Source organism: Saimiri boliviensis, chromosome X, assembly GCF_048565385.1.
Source record: "Saimiri boliviensis isolate mSaiBol1 chromosome X, mSaiBol1.pri, whole genome shotgun sequence".
Classification (NCBI taxonomy): domain Eukaryota; kingdom Metazoa; phylum Chordata; class Mammalia; order Primates; family Cebidae; genus Saimiri; species Saimiri boliviensis.
This window is the reverse complement of record NC_133470.1, coordinates 34,970,305-34,992,024: the sequence shown is the minus strand read 5'-3', so window position 1 is coordinate 34,992,024 and position 21,720 is coordinate 34,970,305. Positions and strand designations below refer to the sequence as shown.

Here is a 21,720-nt window from a genome sequence, read left to right as displayed (position 1 = left end):
TTGCAATAGTTATATAGGAAAAAAGATAAGAAGAAAGAGGAGACAAAAACAGCTTTCCAAAAATTAAGGGTGAATTTTCCTCCCCTATTTTTTTTCCTGACAATATAAATAATGTCTGATTAAGATGAAAAGTTAAGAAAGCAAATAAATTCCTACAGAATTGGGTTGAGAATGAGGTTAAATTGTATGTGCACAATAAATAAAGCTATAGGGCTTTTTGAGGAAAAATTGACTATATTTTGACAAGAAAATTATTACAAGTTCTTTCCAATTGAGGGAAGAAGACTATACCATCCATTTGGTTCAATGAATAACCTGGAATGAGATGGGAGCTCGTTACTATGGGAGACTATTGGTAAGTGGAAGGACACTTCTTTCTATGTAGGCAATTTGAGGGTGAGACTTCCACAATCCACATGACACCTTCTGGTTAAATCATTCTTATACTATCCACTGAAAGATATTCCACTAAACTTCACTTTGTTTCTAAGTGCTTCCAATAAATTACCATGGACATGAATGTCACCTTTGACATTTACTGGAAATTTTGATTTTTTTTCTGTAACATCATGAACCTTTTTCCCCCACAGAAAAAAAAAAAAGTTTTATTGCGTCTTCATTGCAAATCTAATTTGTAATTCATCCCTTTCTTACTTATTTAAGTCAGAGCTGTCTGCTGAAGAATATCACTCAACCAGCCTGGAAACATTTTTCTAATAGTAAAGGTAGAATATAAAGGAAATTACATTGTCTTCTGTAAAATGTATAATCTTTTAAAAGCTTCACTTATGTTATTTAACATTTTAACTAAAAAACTCATATTATAATAATTCAACAATACAAATGTTGCTAACCCACAAGAGAAATCTAGTTGTAATTACATTATAATAATTCAATAATGTAAATTTTTATTATCCCAAAGAAAAATAAGAGGAAAAGGCTGGCTGAAATGTGGCAAGTAGTAGATTTATGGAAATATTCAGCATGTGGTATGAGTAGATGCATAATAAGCACAGACGTGAAAAAAATTAACTTGCTCTTGCTGGAGAATTTGAACCTAAGAAAATGCTACTTTAGCTATTCATGGTTTTACCACTTGCTAACAAAAGCTTCTTATGGCTTGTAACAGTAAGTATTCATTACAGAGAAGAGATGCATGCTCTTGAAGGACACCCCACTGCCACCTTCTCACAAGTTATTGGAAAGAACTTCAGAGTTTGGGCACAGTGATAGTTATTTTTTAAGAATTTCGTTATTTGCCTCCATAAATGAATGTCTGTCTACCTCATTGGCCTGAACACTGTACTACATCTGCAAGATGAATCATTTGGCTTTCTAGCTGGTCCTGAGGGACAGGAACACAGCCCACAGATTTACCAGTAGCTGACTGCCTAGTAAATGTTTACTTATAAATTAGCGTGGGTGATAATTTATTAAGGTAATAAGCATAGATTACATTTAATGGCTTAGACATTATACATTATGAACACAGTATTTTATGTTTAGTTGAAGTAAATATATATGATAATGAATATGATACCTAAAAGTAACTCAGAATTTGTGAATTAGAGAGTTTAAACAAAGTGTTTATTACAGTGCATCAGCACTTAAAGACTTCAGGAAAGTTTCACAATAGCAAAGCAATATCATACAGTTCACTCATACCATGTGTTAGGGATTTAATTTTTAGATTCTCTTCTGCTTTTCCCACAAACCAACTCATTCTGTTACTGAAGAAGATTGCTTCTTTCTTGACAAGCATCACAACATTAAAATTTAAGCTTCTGGAGCTGAGGTGAGTAATCTGTCAGCAGGGACACCATGACAGCCTGATGACACAAGAAATAAATGGATAAATATTAGCGGCAGTCTGTTTAGGGACCTAGTTAAGGTGAATTAGGTTTCAGCTTTGCAGGGTTACAGTTAAAATGTGTTTCTCAAGAAAAAGGTAATAGAACAGTTCTGAACTAGTATCTATTTATTGGGGGAGGGTATAAATGAAGGTCAACAGAGATCAGACTGACTCAAATAGACACACTAACACCACATAATGAAGCCTCATTCCAGGACTACAGGGTCACAGAGTTGAAATGAGATGCTACAGTGGTAGCCATGACTGAACTTTCCAGTCATAAGTAAACCTAGGCATTGGCTAATTTTAGAGAAATACAATCTCTCCTATCCCAAATCCTTGTGTATATACTGTGGTTTGACTACTCACTACCTAGAGAAATTTAGGATGAATCAGATGTAGAGTAACCTGAGTAATGTCTGCTATCTGAAGCTGGGTATTCCTGAAGGAGTATTATCTCCGTAACTAAGAGTATACAGCTTCCCTTTGGTCTGTCAGCCACAAATGGTAATTCTCACCTTTATTCTTCCCAACCTCCACAAGAGTGACAATAATAATATCAGTAACAATGGTGAATATACTGAGTGCTTACTAGGTATTAGATAGAATACTAAGTACTGTATCATTTATCAGTTAAGAAATATTTTTTTAAGCACTGTGCCAGGAGCTTTAGTAAGCCAGAGGGAAATGTTCATGTATTATCTCATTTAATACAAAATTCTAAGGTAGCTTTTGTTACTATCATTTATAGAAGAGGAAATCAATCCTTGAGATGACAGTGCAGAACTGTGTTGGAACCCAGGTTTTCTCTGACTCTATTCTTTTTAAAATTTATTATTATTGATTGATAAATTATAATTTATACATTTATGGAGTACAATGTGGTGTTTTGATATATGTGTTCAATGTGCAATGATTAAATCAAACTAATGAACATATCCATCACCTTACTTACCTATCTTCTTTTATGGTGAGACATTTGACATTTACTGTCTAAATTATTTTGAAATATATATTATTATTGATTATAATCATTCTGCTCTGTAATAGCTCTCAAAACCTATTCTTTCTGTCTACCTGAAACTTTGTACCCTTTGCTGGGGCTTTTTTTTTTTTTGAGATGGAGTTTCGCTCTTGTTACCCAGGCTGGAGTGCAATGGCACGATCTCAGCTCACCACAACCTCCGCCTCCTGGGTTCAGGCAATTCTCCTTCCTCAGCCTCTGAGTAGCTGGGATTACAGGCACGTGCCACCATGCCCAGCTAATTTTTTGTATTTTTAGTAGAGAGGGGGTTTCACCATGTTGATCAGGATGGTCTCAATCTTTTGACCTCGTGATCCACCCACCTCGGCCTCCCAAAGTGCTGGGATTACAGGCTTGAGCCACCGCGCCCAGCCTGAAACTTTGTACCCTTTGATCAACAATTCCCCATTATCTTCCTTCCCATCTCCTAGCCTCTGGTAATCATCATTCTACTCTCTACTTCTATGATTTCAACTTTTTTAGAGTCCACATATAAGTGAGATCATGTAGTATTTGTCTTTCTGTGACTGGATTATTTTACTTAGCATAATATCCACCAAAAAACTGTTAAAACTGATAAAGGAATTCAGCAAAATTGCGGAAAATAAAATCAACATACATAAATCAGTAGCATTTCTAATATACTAATAATGAGCTATCTGAAAATAAAATTAAGAAAATAATCACATTTGCAATAGCACAAAAAATTACTTAGGTATAGATTTAATCAAGAAAGTAAAAGACCTGTTTACTGAAAACTATAAAACACTGATGAAAGAAAATGAAGAAGACACAAATAAATGGAATGATATCCCATGTTCATGGATTGAAAGAATTAATGTTGTAAAAATGTCCACATTACCCAAAGTGATCTACAGATTCAATGCAACCCCCATCAAAATTCCAATGTTATTTTTCACATAAATCAAAAATACAATCTTGAAGTTTGTATGGAACCTCAAAGACCCTACATAGACAAAGTGATCTTGAACAAAAGGAACAAAGCTGGTAGCACCACACTCCATGATTTTAAAACATGTTATAAAGACATTTTAATAAAAACAACATGGTACTGTCATAAAAACAGACACATTAATGAATGAAACCGTGAGGAAAGCCCAGAAATGAACCCATATATTTGTCTTTCTGTGTCTTTTCTGTGACCATAAAAAGCAATTTACAGTCAATTGCTTTTTGACAGAGGTGCCAAGAACACATAATGGGGAAAGGACAGTCTCTTCAGCAAATGATATTGAGAAAACTGGATATTCACATGCAGAAGAATAAAATTGGGCCCTTGTCTCACACCATATACAAAAATCAACTCAAAATGGATTAAAGACTTAAATATAAGCTCTGAGGCTATAACACTACTAGAAGAAAACACAGGGAAAAACTCTGTCTTAGTCCGTTTTCATGCTGCTGATAAAGACACATCTGAGACTGGGACATTTATAAAGAAAAAGAGGTTTAATGGATGCACAGTTCCAATGGCTGGGGAGGCCTCACAATCATGGCAGAAGGCAAAAGGCACATCTCACATGGTGGCAGGCAAGAGAGGGAATGAGAGCCAAGCAAAAAGGGTTTTCACTTATAAAACTGTCAGATCTCATGAGACTTATTCAGTACCACGAGAACAGTATGGGGGAAACAGCCCCTATGATTCAATTATCTCCCACCGGCTCCCTCCCACAACATGTGGGAATTATGGGAGCTACAATTCAATATGAGATTTGGATGGGCACACAACCAAACCATATCAAGCTCTGTAACATCTGTCTGGTAATTATTCACATATGGCCCTGCAAACACAAGCAACAGAAACAAACATAGACAAATCAAATTGCATCAAACTAAAAAGCTTCTCCACAGCAAAAGAAACAACAGAGTGAAGAGGCAACCCACAGAATGGAGAAAATATTTGCAAACCATATATCTGATAAGGGGTAATATCCAAAATATATAAGGAGCTCAAACAACTAAATAGAAAACAAATAACCTGATTAAAGCCAGTCGTGGTGGCTCACACCTGTAATCCAAGCATTTTGGAGGCCAAGGCAGGCAGATCACCTGAGGTCGGGAGTTCAAGACCAGCCTGACCAACATGGTGAACCCCATCTTTATTAATTTAAAAAAAAAAAAAAAAAAGGAAAGAAAGAAAGAAAACAAATAACCTGATTTAAAAAATGGGCAAAGGACCTGAACAGACATTTTTCCAAAGAAGACATACAAATCATCAACAAGTTCATGAAAAAATGCTGAGTATCACTAATTGTTAGGGAAATGCAAATTGAACCACAATGAGATATCACCACACACCTATTACAGTGGCTTTTGTTTAAAAAGATGAAAGATAAGTGTTGACAGGAATGCAGAGAGTGGGGGACTCCTGTACATTGTTTTTGGGAATCTAAATTAGTACATGATTCTCCCTGGGGCCTGAAAGCCTGGGGGGATAACTCCTCCCTCCTCAGGCCCTGTCCCAAGGCTCAAGACTACTTGCCCCAGCAGCAAGAGATCAGAAGCCAGAAGAGGGCAGGCCGGAAGAGGGCTGGCCAGGAGATGAAGAGAGAGGCCATCTGGGTAGCATGTAATAGTTATAGGAGACTATAAAACCCCTGCCTCACCCTCACTTAAATCAAGCTAATGAACATCATTTTAGGCCTCAGCCCATCTGCACCCAGGTGCTCATAAAAACAGTGTGTTGCGGCTGGGCACGGTGGCTCAAGCCTGTAATCCCAGCACTTTGGGAGGCCGAGGTGGGTGGATCACGAGGTGCAGAGATCGAGACCATCCTCGTCAACATGGTGAAACCCTGTCTCTACTAAAAATACAAAAAATTAGCTGGGCATAGTGGCGCATGCCTGTAATCCCAGCTACTCAGGAGGCTGAGGCAGAAGAATTGCCTGAACCCAGGAGGCGGAGGTTGTGGTGAGCTGAGATCGCGCCATTGCACTCCAGCCTGGGTAACAAGAGCGAAACTCCGTCTCAAAAAACAAAAAACAAAAAACAGTGTGTTGCACCACACCGCCTTGTGTTGTTTGTTGGCACGGTCTCGGGGTTCAAACCAATTAGAGCCTGCAGTGCAGCCATTATAAAAAATGGTATAGAGGTTCCCCAAAAAACTAAAACTAGGACTCCCATATGATCCAGCAGTCCTATTTCCTGGTATATATGCAGAGGAACTGAAATCAATCTGATGCAGGGATATCTGCACTTCCATGTTCACTGCAGCATTATTTATAATAGCTAAGATATGGGATCAACCTAAGTGTCCATCAATGGATGAAATGGATAGAGAAAATGTAGTGTGTGTGTGTGTGTGTGTGTATATATATATATATATATATATATATATATGCAATGGAATAGTATTCAGCCTTAAAGAAGGACATCCTGTCATTTGTGATAACATGGGTGAATCTGAATGACTCTACTCTTGAAAAGTAGATTTATTGTCTCTCAGGTACTTGTTCTTACACTTCAACCATACTGTACATGTGTTCCTAATGTATATCAAAAGTGCAGGTCTTATATTTCAAAGGTGTTAACTGAATATACGTACCAAATTATCACATACCATGCACTGTGCTGAGTGCTATATGTGCATCGTACCCTTTAATATCCTTTCCTACTGTATGAGATGGTAAGAGATGTAAAATACAGATCAAGAAACTGACATGTAGGAACTTTCCTGAGTGGTGGTGGTGAGAGGTGAATCTGCAGCTACCTGTTCCTGAGTCCTGACTACAATGCCCATATGACTCTGATCTCACTGAATCCTCATAACCTTAAGAGGCTGGTTCTGTTTTTTATTCTCATTTTTCACATGGATAAACTGGGCTTAGTGACGTTAAGGTACTTGCCTAAGTTGATTAGAAGCCCAAGATCACAGAGAAAGCCAGAATTTTAACCTGATTTCCAAAAACTTATGTTCTAAACAGCAATTTCCTATATTGCCTTTAGGCTCCAAAAACGTATTGAGTCCATATTTAGAATATGTGTCAGGCACACTTCTACATATAATAAAGCACATTAGAGACAGGATCGCTGCTTTCATGAAGAAGTTTTCATAGTAGTGGGGGGACAGGCAACAAACAGACAAAAAGTTAGAAAAATATCAAGTAGTGCCATTACAAAATAAAATTTTAAAAGGAGTCTTGGGAACTGCTTAAGAGTGGGTGGCATGGGAAGATCTTGCTCAACAGTAACGTTTAAAGTGATGTCTGAATGACAAGAAAGAACTAGTTCCCCAGGGAAAACTTTGTCATAAGACCGTCTACCAGGTAAAAAAAATTGTAAAATTTTTAATGAGTTCCTGGGACCCCATCTCATTTTTGCTTTATTTTTAATTGTCTTTGGATTATGTCAACCTTATTTCCAAGTGAAAACTTACAAATTCACCTTGGATTAGGATTGTCAGATTGAGTTAAATAAACAAACACAGACAGACAAGCAGTTAAATAAGAATTTCAGAAAACAACAAATATATTTTTTACTGTATGTTCTAAATATTGCATGAGACATACTTATACTAGAAAATATTCATTGTTTATCTAAAATTCAAATTTAACTGGGTGTCCTATATTATATCTGGCAACTCTAACTTGAGGAGAAGTAAATGACTATAAAATATTGTGAATTACATTCACAATGGTGTTTTGGACTTAGTCATATGTGGATAACAGTGCTTTGAAGTGTCAGCTTTTTTTCTTTTTTTCAGGGTCCCTTTAGGTTATTTTAGCTCTAGTGTAAAATGTATAGGCAGAGGAAAAACATCTGTCTACTTTTTGTGGGTCCTACTGCCTTATTAATCACTGAAAAATACAAAAGCAAGCTTCATGAGAAGGAAAGGGTGATTTTTGTTTTTAATCAAAGGGATCCAAAGACCTGTACACCAAGAAGAGAATGAAGCGATTAGTGGAGTGTTCTGAACAGCACTTCTGGAAATCTGTTAGCATGGAGGCCTTAAAAAGCTACTCTGAGTGCTGAAACAGTACACTTCTGCTTTAAAACTGCTACACCATTAAAGAACAAGCCCTTCATCCTATTTTAGTTATATACTTTACATCAGTCATCACAGGCATCTCAAAACTGGGGGGCCACATTATAGCTTTCCTTTCTTCTTTCATCCTGATTTTAAATCAAGTTGTAGGTATGGAAATTATTCTCTAAAGTAGTGTTGTCCAATAGAACTCTTGGCAGTGATGGAAGTGTTCGATGTCTGTGCTATCCAATATAAATAATCTAGCCACCAGCCACATGTGGCTATTGAGCATTCAACAACTTGGTTAGTATAACTGAGAAACTGAATCAATCTTTCTTTCTTTCTTTCTTTCTTTCTTTCTTTCTTTCTTTCTTTCTTTCTTTCTTTCCTTCCTTCCTTCTTTCTTTCTTTTCTTTCTTTCTTTTTCTTTCTTTTTTTTTTTGTCAGACAGAGTCTTGCTCTGTTGCCCAGGCTGGAGTGCAGTGGCATGATCTTGGCTTACTGCAACTTCCACCTCCCAGGTTTAAGCAATTTTCCTGTTTCAGCCTCCCAAGTAGCTGGAATTACAGTTGTGCACCACCATGCCCAGGTGATTTTTTTGTTTTGTATTTTTAGTAGTAACAGAGTTTCACCATGTTGGCCAGGCTGGTCTTGAACTCCTGACCTCAAGTGATCCCCCTGCTTCGTCCTCCCAGAATGCTAGATTACAGTCATGAGTGCTTACTGGCTACTATATTGGATAGGGTAGTCTGGAGGAAGACAAGTATTGTGCCTTTAGAACATCTTAGAAAAATGTATCACAGTAGTGCTGAACCTAAAGGCCATTCTAAATAAGCTGTATAAGAATAATTTATTTTCAGCTGGGCACAGTGGCTCATGCCTGTAATCCTAGCACTTTGGAAGCCCGAGGTGGGCAGATCACCTGAGGTTATGAGTTTGAGACCAGCCTGGCCAACATGGCGAAACCCTGTCTCTACTAAAAATACAAAAATTAGCTGGGCAGGCACATGTAATCCCAGCTACTCAGGAGGCTGAGGCAGGAGAATTGCTTGAACCTGGGAGGCAGAGGTTGCGGTGAGCCTAGATTGTGCCATTGCACTCCAGCCTGGGCAACAGAGGGAGACTCCATCTTTAAAAAAAAAAAAAAAAAAAAAAAAACAGAATAAAAATTTATTTGCCTATAAAATAGGAATTTAGTGTGGATAATCTCTAAGGTCTCACCTCACTTGAAAATGTTATGCTTCTATGAATTGTACAGGTTGTGTGGTGGCTACACACTATTCTCTTTTTTCCTATCTCCAATGCCTGGCAGAGGATGTGGCACAGAATAAATGCTCACTGTATGGCTGCTGAAATGAACTGAACTCAAAGGGACCTCCAAATCATCTAGCTCATCTTTAAAGATGACATTAAGAGTTCAACACATGCATCACTACTTCCTTTCTAGTGTTCATGTAAGGCACGCTAATCAGTTATGCCACTCCTGTCTCACACCACAGGCAGACTCAAAATCCTCAGCTGAGAATTCCTGTAGCCTGGTGATGAGATTAAAAATTAAAACTGATTTGCCATCTCTATGGCTCAATCTGCTTATTTTACAGGAGAGGACACTGGGACCCAGAGAATAAATACTTATCTAAGATGACACAGCTGACTGGTATTAAGAGCAGTTACAGAAGTTAAGTCTCATCACTCCCAGGTGAGCATTCTTTCCAAGTTAGACTCTCTACTTTCATTTTAACACAATTCTGTCTCTTGGTTTCTTTAAAATATTTTCCTCTAATAATAGTGGGAACTCAGGGGTAGAGGGAATGGGGAGATGGTAAGATCTAGATGGATGGAAAAAATGGGTAGATGTAAGATTTCACTGTAAATATTTCAACCATGTGAATGCATCACATATTTAATTTTTTGTTTGTTTGTTTGTTTTGAGACGGAGTTTCACTCTTGTTACCCAGGCTGGAGTGCAATGGCGCCATCTCGGCTCACCGCAACCTCCGCCTCCTGGTTTCAGGCAATTCTCCTGCCTCAGCCTCCTGAGTAGCTGGGATTACAGGCACGCACCACCATGCCCAGCTAATTTTTTGTATTTTTAGTAGAGACAGGGTTTCACCTTGTTGACCAGGATGGTCTCGATTTCTTGACCTCGTGATCCACCCGCCTCGGCCTCCCAAAGTGCTGGGATTACAGGCTTGAGCCACCATGCCCGGCCCACATATTTAATTTTTTAAGTAAATTAGTTTTAAAGATGTTGTTTAATATGCTCTTTAAAAATTCAGAAGTTCAGAGCATATCCATAGTTGATGTTTTGGAAAGTTTCCTTTTAGCTTTCCCTACTGTATTTCTACAAAGGACTTACTTTAAGGCATTTACTTGATTTATCTTTGTAACTTCAATTGTCTTCTGATGAAAAACAGAGCTCAAGGAAAATGTTTTGCTGTGTCTCTTTCTGAGGTATGTGGTTGGAGAGCTCACATTTTCTTCTGTCATTTAGATCTTTGCTAAGCAAAATGTGGTCTGCAGGACAGTGGCACCTGCATTAACTGGATCCTTATTAGAAGGGCCAGCCTGGCATAGTGACTCATGCCTGTAATCCCAGCACTTGCGAGGCTGAGGTGGGTGGATCATTTGAGGTCAGGAGTTCGAGACCAGCCTGACCAACATGGGGAATCCCCATCTCTACTAAAAATACAAAAATTAGCTGAGCATGATGTCACCTGCCTGTAATCCCAGCTACTTGTGAGGCTGAGGCAGAAGAATTGCTTGAACCAGGAGGCAGAGATTGCAGTGAGCCCAGACTGTGCCACTGCACTCCAGCCTGGGCAACAGGAAGAGACTCCATCTCAAAAAAATAAAAATAAATAAATGTGCCAAATCTCAAGCCTGATCTTAGACCTACAGAATTAAAATCTGCACCTTAACAAGACCCCTAGGTAATTTAAGCACACATTAAGGCTTCAGAAGTACTGGTCTGGATAACAAGGTAATTAACATTTTAGCCAAAGTTAGTGTCCTGAGGTGGCAAGCTGGAAAGATGAGGTGAAAAAAAAATCATCCCTGTTATTAGATATGACAAATTTAGGCCTAACACACAACCTTCTATTGAAAAGGGAGTCATGGTTGGCTTGCAAGCAGCCATAGATGAGGTCGAACACCAACTTATTTTATAGGGTCTGTATCAGATCAATAATGAAGATGACAATAATGAGTGTAATAATTATAATAATATTTGCCATGTGTTATGTACTATACTAAAAGCTTTACACATATTATTTTAATGTTTAAAATAACCCTATTCCAATTTATAGATTAGATAAATAATTAGCAGCTAATCCTTTTCCACTTGCTTTTCTCTACCCCAGAGGCTGAAAACTAAAAACTACATTTCCCAAACTCCCTGGCAGCTAGAGTACAGGCATGCCACTCAGCTGCATCTACTCCATATTTGGATGCAGAAGTGAACAACATGCAGCGGAAGCCGTCTTTGGAGAGATTGGATCTTCTGCTACATATGCAGGTAGAGAAATCTGTTTCAGCTGTGGTAGCTATAATGGAGTATCTGACATCTGGTTTCAAGGTACCAGGCTTTGTTAGTGGTGTTCTGGCTACAAAAGAACTACAGTGTCACTGGGCAGTTTTTCTGCCTGTGTTGTCCCTGGCTATGTGGTGTCCAAGAATTGTTCACTGCACTTCCTTTTCCCAAAGATTCTGGGAGCCTCTTAATGTCTTTTAATACATTACTTTCCATTATCTACCTAGAAGGGACTCTCATTTGCAAGTAAGACCCTGGCTGATACAGTAATTGAGACCAGTTAAGTCACTAAAAGCTAAAAAATGGTGGAGCTAAGTTAGATACGTCAGTACTATTTTCCAGAGCAGGTGACATTTGGGATATTGTAAAATAGACATATGGTTAATATTTCCTAGAATGACAGTGATGAAGATGAAACTAGTGGCTTTATCTAAAAGGGACCATTAATTTTTAAGGTAAGTTTTCCCATGAAATTTGAAAATGTTCTATACCTAAATACATATGTATCTCTATAACCAAACTCAAAGAACTAAAACAAGTATCTAGTCTAGTCATAAAGTAAGGAATGGAATGAGGAAAAAGAGAAGGAAAAAAGTAAGATGTTTTGAATGCCCATTTTGTACAGAAACTGAATTAGGGGCTTCTCTAAACATGAACAAAGAGATTCCAAAATAAGAATTATACAACTTATAATGGTTGGCAAACAATGGTGGCTGGTGCTCAGGCTGATTGAGTGTGAGGAATTTTGGTTAAAATAGATTTATTTGAAAGGAGATTAATCTCACCCCATGCAAAAATGCTATAAATGCTAATAAGCACTAATGATCTATTATAAAGTTCCTGGAAGAAAATAGATGTTACATGAGCAAGTAATGTAGTTGGAGAATCTCAGTTGCTTATTATTTCTCCAAATGCATGAATGACCAAGTTGGAACCACACAAAGAACACCTTCTTATCCTCCATTCCTTGTTTCTTGCTTACCATGATTGTCCACTTTCTGTTTTCTGCCTCTGGGAACACGAGTGATTGTGGAGAATAAAAGACTTCATCGTCCACTTCTTCTGGTTTTCTGGGCAAGCAGTGTAAAAATGTCCAGTCAGAGGCAGCAACTTTAGCAGTCTAAAGAAATGGGGATAAGACCACGTTTTGACTATTATATGTGGCAGTCATATTTGTTTTCTTCAGTATTTAAAAACGTACATGGCCTACAGTCAGAGATCAATGCAAAGGGAGAGAGAAAGGAGCAAAGTGACAGTTTTATCTCAAGATACCCATGGGAAATGCACATGGTACTTTCAACTTATGAAATTTTAGAGTCCTATTTATCTATTTATTTTTGAGAAGGAGTCTCACTCTGTGGCCCAGGCTGGAGTGCAGTGGCAAAATCTTGGCTTACTGCAACTTCCGCCTCCTGAGCTCAAGTGATTCTCCTGCCTCAGCCTCCTGAGTAGCTGGGACTACAGGCATGCGCCATCACAGCCAGTTAATTTTTTGTATTTTTAGTAGAGACGGGATTTCACCATATTGGCCAGGCTGGTCTCAAACTCCTGACCTTAAGTGATCTGCCCACCTTGGCCTCCCAAAGTGCTGGGATTACAGGCATGAGCCACCTTGCCCAGAAAGTCTTTTTTTTTTTTTTTTTCCATTTAAGAGAGCATCACTTCAAGTTAAATCATTAACTCAGTTTTCTGGTATTCTGTTTAGTGGAACAGTGGACATTTCAGTAAATAACTCTATTAATGTAATATGTGGCTGATAGCAAAAGTCGCCAGTTATAGTCCACTATATTTAAAAAGTTGCTTTGGTGTGATAATATTATTTTTTGAGCTTATCTCCAAACTATTATCATTAGTATTTGAAGCATACCCCATCACTAGTTAAAACAATTTAGATAAAAGCACTGAGGTAGGAGTGAATTAAATAGGATTATAAGCACTATGCATTAGATTTTTCATTCTTAATGCAAGTGTACTAGCAGTTTTAATGTTCTCCAACAGTTAATTCCTGAAAGTTATATTTCCCTATATATTTCTGTTGTTCACATACAAATGCAAAACTACACTCCTTCATACTTTCTTAACTCAAAATAACTGCCTTTGTACTAAAATTTTGTTTTACCTCCCACCCTAGCTCTAGGTTCAGAACATTTTGGGTTTCTAAAGTACCGGCATAATTACATGGGAAAAAGTAACATTTATACATGCCATACAAAAGTAAAATGACTATTCTTCAAGCCCATAGTCCCAACACCAGAAACACATGTAAGATTGGCCAAGCAGGTGTAAGTATGAAGTGATTTATGTAATTTAAAATATCTCCATGAAAATATATGCCACATGTACGATAAGGAATTAGCCATAATATATAAGGAGCTCCTATAACCAATAATAGAAACAGCAAAAATAGAAAATGGGCAAAAGACAGGCGCAGTGGCTCAAACCTGTAATCCCAGCACTTTGGGAGGCCGAGGGGGGTGGATCGCGAGGTCAAGAGATCAAGACCATCCTGGTCAACATGGTGAAACCCTGTCTCTACTAAAAATACAAAAAATTAGCTGGGCATGGTGGCGCGTGCCTGTAGTCCGAGCTACTCAGGAGGCTGAGGCAGGAGAATTGCCTGAACCCAGGAGGCAGAGGTTGCGGTGAGCCGAGATCGCGCCATTGCACTCCAACCTGGGTGACGAGAGAAAACTCCGTCCCCCCCCCAAAAAAAAAAAAAAGAAAATGGACAAAAGATATAGTAGCAATTTATAGAAAAAATGGCAATGGCCAATAAAAATTAAAAGATGCCTAACTTCATTATTAATCAAGGAATTGCAAATTTTAAAAAATGAGATACTATTTTCCTCCAGATTTAGAAAAATTAAAAATGGAGAGTGTATGAAAAAATAACTATAATATACAGCTGCAGGAGTATACATTTTTAATCTTTTTTGAGTCAGCAACTTAGCAGCACTCTCATATTTTAAAAAGTATATACCACTTCACCCAAAAATAATTCTTCTCAAGATCTTATTCTCCAGTAATATTTGCACAAAGAAATATGGATAAGCAAGTTCATGCAGCATTTTTGTAATCATTATTCTCAGAAATAGCCTAATTTATCAATTGGAAACAGTTTAAGTAAATTATAGTGCCACTTATCCTTTGGAATTCTATGCTGCAACTAAAAAGAGTAAAAAATATCTAAATGAATGGACAAGAAAATCTAAGATTTGTTAAGTGGAAAAAGTAAGAATAATAATAAATAATAAATAACAATAAATAAATAATGTCTAAAATACCATTTGTGAAAAATCAATAGTTGCGTGTATTGAGGCATATATATGTAAATGCACAGAAAAGGTCTGCAAAGAGACACATCATATTATTAAACAATGGCCACCTCTAGGAATAGTCACTGTTAAAGGGATGGAGGAAAGACATTTTTACTTTTTATTTTTCAAACTTCTGTTCTATTTTATATGTAACAATAAAGAACTTGCATTTATGTATTACTTTATCAATGAAATATTAATTGTACTTGCTTAATCCCTTTCTCCATCAAAGCGGATTTGTTGCTTTGCTGACAAAACCCTAGTGTGCACCTGACTTTTAGGATATTCCTCCAGATCACCGCTCTCAAAGTGTGGCCCTGGAGTTAGCAGCATTGCATCACCTGGGAACTTGGCAGAAATGCAAATTCTGAGGTCTCACCCTGACCTACTGAATCAGAACCCCTGGGGATGGGACCCAGTCAGCTGTGTATTAACAGCTCCTCCCGTGATTCTAATACCTTCTCAAGACTGAAAAGCACTGCTCCAGATCTTACTGGAAGGCAGCCAAATGAATGAGTCCCCCGGGAATGCCCTGGAGGGTGTTAGCAAAACTAAACTGGATTTAGAGATCCTTGGAAAATAGAGGCAAGGACTAGCCTGAGGAGCATAGTTATGGGGCTTTTCTTAGGGGAGAAATCAGAAGAAACTGCATGCATCAGAAGTAAGCTAATTTCTCCAAACACACAAAGAGTAACCCACTGCAATGCCTCAATTCTTGTGAGAGGGAAAAGCCTGCTCTTCTCTTCTGAGTTTCAAATTCCTTCATCCAGCACAAAAAAAGCCTTTCCAAAGGACACAGCTAATCTTTGGAAGGAGAGAAGTCCCTAGGGGATACAGTCAGTGAGTCCTTTTATGGGGAATGAAAGGACAGTCTGCTCCCCCTAAAGTGAACGAGTGATTAGATGGTTCTGGCCTTTATGAATGGAATTAATGAACCTTCTTAGAGGCATCAGTTTGTACCTTCATTGTAACCTGGTAACCCTGGAAGGCCTGGAGCCGCTTTTTCTTCTCCTCTTCTTGTCCCATGCTTATCCAAGTGTCTGTAATTAATACATTGCCTCCTTTCGCCGCTTCCAGTGGATCATTCGTCAGCAACAGCTTGGTACCGTTCTAGCATACAGAAGCACGCTGATTAAATAACTTCATGGGACAGTAAAGGGCGATGAGTTTTACATGGAAAGAGCATACCTCTTTGGCATACTGCTCTGCCAACTTGGTTACACTAGGATCCGGCTCATAACCCTGCAGGAAGAAGAATTTAACTGTTATTTAGGTAATTTTATTATACATGTTTTCTTACATATGCATTATTTTCTTTTCCATATCTCCCCTCCTTCCCTTTTTCAAGATGTGGTCCCATCCTGTTCAGTAGAATATGAGTTTTACATCTACAATTCCAAAACTTAATAGTGCCTTTTGGAATTTAAAAAGACAACCAATTGTCCCATCTTTCTTTTATTATTTCTGACTTCTTTAGTCATAAAGACAAACATAAGGCATGGTGCTTTCTAACTCTTGGAAGCACCTCTTCTGGTTTCCATAATGGATTAAGAGGATTATATTCATAATTATACAAATGAACGTATGTTTGTCTGTCTTTGCACATGCTATCCTTTTTTGTCTGAAATTCTTCCTTCCAACCACTCCATGTGGATAACTTTTTTAGGTCTCAGTTGAAATGTCCCCTCCTCAGAAAACCCTTCCCTGACCATCCCAGCTAAATACTAACAGCTCCCTCTTCCCTACCACACATCTCCTTCTTTTGCACTCCCCAGCAAGTGTTTTGAGTGCAAGGTGCTTGCTTTGAAAGACAGGGACAGAACAAATGCATTCTTTTTGCTAAGATTATATATTTGTTCAGGATGGTTTCGTGAGGACAGGGTCAGACTCCAAAGAGGCAAGCTAGGTGCGTAGGGCAAAACATTTAAGGAGAACCTAGAAAAAAATTAAAGAAACACGCATTCTCAGGGTCATCATGCACAAATTTTGCACCCTAGGTTCTTTGCTTGCTCAGCCTAGTCCCTACTCTGGGTGAGGGGACATCGTGGGAACAGCTAAAGCTTGCCAAGCTATCCCAGGCCCCCACAGGCAGCCTCCCTGCCTCTACCCTCACTCTCCAACCTATTCTGTACACAGCAGCAAGAACTATTTTTTTTTCTGAAGACTCTGATGTTTACTTGTTTCTTAAGTCAAAGCTGATTACGAGCATCAAGGCTCCCCACTTCCATCCCCTGCTTCTGTCTCTTTTAATTCTTCTCAACATCTTGCTGCGGAAAAGCCAATCTTATTGTCGTCCCTGTACACATCTTGCCCTTTTCTGCCATCACAGCCTTTCACCCTTGAACACCTCCTTTCTTGTCCCCTTCTGGGCGTCTTCATCACAATGTGTCAGCTCCTAAAAACTCTAGCCCAGCCTCTCCTCCAAGACCCTCCATATGGAAGTCTTGTTAGTGCAAACACCGTAATTATCGTCACCTTCCTCCATCCTTCTCATTTTCCCAAATTCTTAGCATTGATTATGAGTTGATTTTTATCACTTTTCACTGAGGCATTGTGGTGAACGCTGTGGTATGCTCCCCAGATACCCCTCCATGAATAATCGTGCATAAAGGACTTATTCCCCCAGCTGCTGGGAGTGCTGCCAGAAGATGGCCTTCAGCTGTCATCCCCTTTGAGCACTGCCTCAGCTGCAGAGATCAGCCTCACCCAAGGTCACACATCCTTCCGGGCAACCCACATTCAATGGCTGATTGACAGGAGGGTATGAAAACCTGACCCCCTCTGCCCAACTCCAGACAGCTGAATGGACATCGCAGATCCAGAACTTCCCATAAGATCAGCCAAGGCTATTGTTGGGCCTGCATCGTAGCTCAGCTTCTCCCTCTTCTTATTCCTGCTTCCTTCCCTTCCTTTCCACAGTTGTTGATTTCAAGGGCACATGCTAATAAGCATCCTGCCTGTACTGCATACTAGCTAAACTCTGAGTCTGCTTCTCAAGAAACCCACCCTGTGACAGGCATGTCTAGGTTTATTTGTGAAATTGTGTTTATTTGCACAATTGTCTACCATAGTTTCTTCTTCTATTAAAACATCCTTGAAAGAAGAAACTACTCTGGTGTCAATGAAGATGCCTACAGACATTTTAGCAACTTTACCACTCTCATATAGCCATGAATTCTGGAGCCTTGTTTATACAGATTTGGGGAAAGTAATTAATAAAGGCTGGCTAATTTAGCAACTAATGTTGTAAATAGCCATACTAGTAAACATAAATGAAGAGACTTGGATATTACCCCAAGTGCCTCCTACCCTGAAAATTTAGCCTTCCCTTTGGAGAGTAGGTTTTATTCTCCCTATGTATAATAATTCTTAGAAGAGGAATCAATAAGTACTTAGAGAACCAACAGAGAGGTTTGGAAATTAGAAAATCACCCAACCTTGCATGCACTGAGCCATGACTTAGAATATAGAGAGGAATTCGTTACTCACATCTCAGCTTTCAATACTAAATCACTCACTAGCCTTTACATAAATTTTAAAACCAGACAAAGAAGGTGATTAACACACCTAGTTCAGTCTAAGTATTCACTTAGAACAATGTTAAAATCATTACTATTGATATTTTATGGAGCAATTTTACAATCATGGACATAATTATTTGTTCTTGAACATGTAAGTTATTCTTGGTTAAAGAATGAGGAAATAGATTAATTATGGCCTTGGAAACTTCTCAGTGTTTCTAAAATTTACAATAAATCTCCTAGCTTTATCTTCAAAGGAAACAGGTCTACTAACAACTGAAGACTTACAAATTGGTGGAATGACTTTTGCACCATCAGACTTTTCAGAAGACTTTTCAAAACTCTTTTATTTTTAAATAAAAAAGATGGGGTTTCACCATGTTAGTCAGGCTGGTCTTGAACTCCCAACCTCAGGTGATCTGCCCGCCTTGGCCTCCAAAGTGCTTGGATTACAGGCGTGAGCCACCACACCTGGCCAATGTTTCAAAACTCTTACTCCCACCAAGATTTAACCAGGGTTTAGTACTCTTTAGTACTCTTTATCATTTAAATGAGCTTCTGCATAAGAACAATACTGCAATTACTGTGTAATATTAGAATTTTTTCCTTTGATGTTAAAAAAACATTTTTGGCATGCAATAAAATGTTTAAACTATATATTTCTTCAACAGAATAAAGCCTTCCAAAAGAACTTTATAGCAGGGAACAATTATTGCTAACGTATGTTTTATCTGTGGAAACCAAATGCAATCAGAGTTTGCATTAATATAGAGCCTTTCTTCAAACTAGCTTTGTATGGAGAGTGTACTCACTCTTCCCATAAAGTGAATAAAAGACACCGTAAGCGCATTATCAGATCTGACCCTTATTTGAGTTCACACTGAATAAAAGAAGAGAATTACCTGTTATAAGGATCATCTCTCTGAGTTCCCCAAATTTACTACAATAGGATGGCTTCCACTGGATGCAGTACATTTCTTCTATGGCAGGTGTACTTGGTTGAATAGTGTACTTCAAAATTCATGACCACCCAGAACCTCAGAATGTGAGCTTATTTGGAAATGGAGTCTTTCCAGATGTAATTAGTTAAGATGAGGTCATACTGGATTAGGGTGGGCCTAAATTTAATATGGCTGGTGTCCCTATAAGAAGAGGGGGATTTGTACAGAGAGACACAGACACAGGGAATGTGATGGAAGCAGAGATTAGAAAGATGTACCCACAAGCCAAGGAACGCCTGGGACTGCCAGAAGCAGGAAGAGGCAAAAAAGGATCCTCCCTGAGAGGCTTCGGAGGTGGCCCTGTCAACACCTTGATTTCAAACTTCTAGTCTCCAAGACTGTGAAAGAGTAAATATCTATTGTTTTAAGCCACGCAGTTTACAGTAGCTTGTTATGGCAGCCCTAAGAATCCAAGACAGGCCGGCCGCGGTGGCTCAAGCCTGTAATCCCAGCACTGGGAGGCCAAGGCGGGTGGATCACGAGGTCGAGAGATCGAGACCATCCTGGTCAACAAGGTGAAACCCCGTCTCTACTAAAAATACAAAAAGTTAGCTGGCATGGTGGCACGTGCCTGTAATCCCAGCTACTCAGGAGGCTGAGGCAGGATAATTGCCTGAACCTAGGAGGCGGAGGTTGCCGTGAGCCGAGATCGCGCCATTGCACTCCAGGCTGGGTAACAAGAGCAAAACTCCGTCTTAAAAAAAAAAGAATCCAAGACAGTAAGATGGATTGACCCACACTGGTTTGGTAAAAACACCTGGTGAAAGCATTTCGTGGTGCTTTATTTTGTTTGGACCGGATGCAGCAGATGATGCTGGTGCTCTACCCAGAGGCCCCTGGGGGATCCCTTTTTATAGCTTTTGCTCCCTTCCCCAGTTTCAGTGTTTTTAACATCTAGCGCTTGCAGTTCGTCTTCAGGAGACAGCTCTCTGGCTACCAGGCTGCTTTTCCCGTCAAAAGTGCCAGAGATTTACCACTCCGCCTCTTCTGCTGCCCTTGACCAATGCTGGGATAACTTTAGGGCATAGCTTATGCTCCAGAGATCACCTGTGAAATCAGGCTGAAGCTACTTTCTGTGGGACTGTCCATGACACGGGACTAGGGTGACCAAATCACCTTGGTTTGCCGGACTCTCAATTTCAGCACCCAAAACCCCACATCTCTAGAAATCTCTTGATCTTCGGCAAACAAGGATGGTTGGTCACTGTAAATGGCATCCTTGCTTAGATTCTTCCCTTTCCCTGTCCTGCTCCCCCTAATCCCCTAGGGATCTCTCTTGGGAGTACTTCCTTAATAAATCACCTGTACACAAATCCCCATGGTAGTGTGCTTGTGGGAAACCTGGCCTAAGATTGATATTTAGTAATGGTGCTGGAACATTTATTTTTTCCATATGAAATAATATATATAAATAAAAATATGTACCATCTAGTTTTGTGTAAGTACACTGTATAATGTTCCCACAACAACAAAGTCACCAAAGGACCCATTTCTCTGAACGTATCCCTGCTATGAATCCACATATGACTGTACAGTGAAATAAAGTCTCCCTCCTACCTCTAGCCTCAAACCTCCCAGTTCCCCTCCTCAGAGGCAACAATTATTACCAGTTTCTTTTATATCAAAAGGGTTACATTGGGCCTATGAAAGAAGTCATGCATTCCATACATGCTGTAAGAGATAGCAGCAAGGTAGGAAGTATGCAGGAGTCATTTTCATTCCCACATGGGGCTCAAATTTTAAAGGCCAAAAGGCCCCCAGAGTTGAGTTTCAAAACACTAAGCTGGTGTAGATGCCATCACCATGATCCTCACATTGAATTCTCATTTCTCTATCAAATTGCAGAATTAGAAAAATGAGTGGCATTCCCATGTATTCAGAATTCTATGCTGCCTGGATTTTATTGCTTGCTTCAGCCTTTGTGGTGGTAATGCACGACGATGCCAATCATCATAATGGCCTATAGCAGGGTATTCAAAGGGATAATTCAGGCGTGCTTTTAACACCGTCTCATAGAATAAAAGGCATCGGTCAAGGCTATCTTTTATTGTAGAGATGGGAAATCGGACCCTCAAGAGGCCAGATAGCTATTTAATAGTAGGGCTGGTAACATAACCTAAATTTTGTGGCCTCACCTGTGCTATTATACTTAAATGGAAGAGAGTTTTTTTGTCACTGCGTAATTGCATCTGAGGGTGATTTAAGAGGGAGGTTAGTTTCAAGGCAAAAAGTTTCCCTACCTTTGGAGTAGCTGCCTGAAGGTGCATACCGAATTTCGCTGCACTCATCATGATGGAGTGCAGGATATTGTTCCCATCCCCAATCCAGCTGAGGGTAAGACCTTTCAGAGAGCCATAGTGTTCCTAAAAGGCAAGGGATAAAGGAGATGAAATCCAGGAGTAAATGCGCTTATGTGTCGCAATTATTGTTTAAAACAAATAGTCTTAATCGCAATATTAGTGCCTTGTTAGAAGGAATGAATTCCC

The 21,720-nt window shown here is 39.1% G+C and overlaps 2 protein-coding genes across 5 annotated transcripts in view; one reads left to right on the top strand and one right to left on the bottom strand.

Moving 5' to 3' along the window:
- Window positions 1–1,565: 1,565 nt before the first annotated feature.
- OTC (ornithine transcarbamylase) overlaps window positions 1,566–21,720 on the bottom strand; it is a 73,366-nt gene continuing 53,211 nt past the window's right edge. The window contains exons 6-10 of the mRNA XM_003924046.3: window positions 21,475–21,597; window positions 15,901–15,954; window positions 15,673–15,822; window positions 12,378–12,515; window positions 1,566–1,829 (exon numbers count right to left, since the gene is read on the bottom strand). Of these exons, the coding sequence (XP_003924095.1) occupies window positions 1,770–1,829; window positions 12,378–12,515; window positions 15,673–15,822; window positions 15,901–15,954; window positions 21,475–21,597 (525 nt within the window). The 3' untranslated portion in view covers window positions 1,566–1,769. The remainder of the gene's footprint in view (window positions 1,830–12,377; window positions 12,516–15,672; window positions 15,823–15,900; window positions 15,955–21,474; window positions 21,598–21,720) is intronic.
- Window positions 9,456–21,720, top strand: part of RPGR (retinitis pigmentosa GTPase regulator) — a 151,034-nt gene continuing 138,769 nt past the window's right edge. For 3 of the 4 annotated variants that reach the window (XM_074391961.1, XM_074391964.1, XM_074391960.1), the window contains exons 1-2: window positions 9,456–9,562; window positions 11,226–11,380. In XM_074391961.1, coding sequence (XP_074248062.1) covers window positions 11,281–11,380 — 100 coding nt within the window. In that variant the 5' untranslated portion in view covers window positions 9,456–9,562; window positions 11,226–11,280. The remainder of the gene's footprint in view (window positions 9,563–11,225; window positions 11,381–21,720) is intronic. The other variant, XM_074391965.1, reaches the window with a different exon arrangement.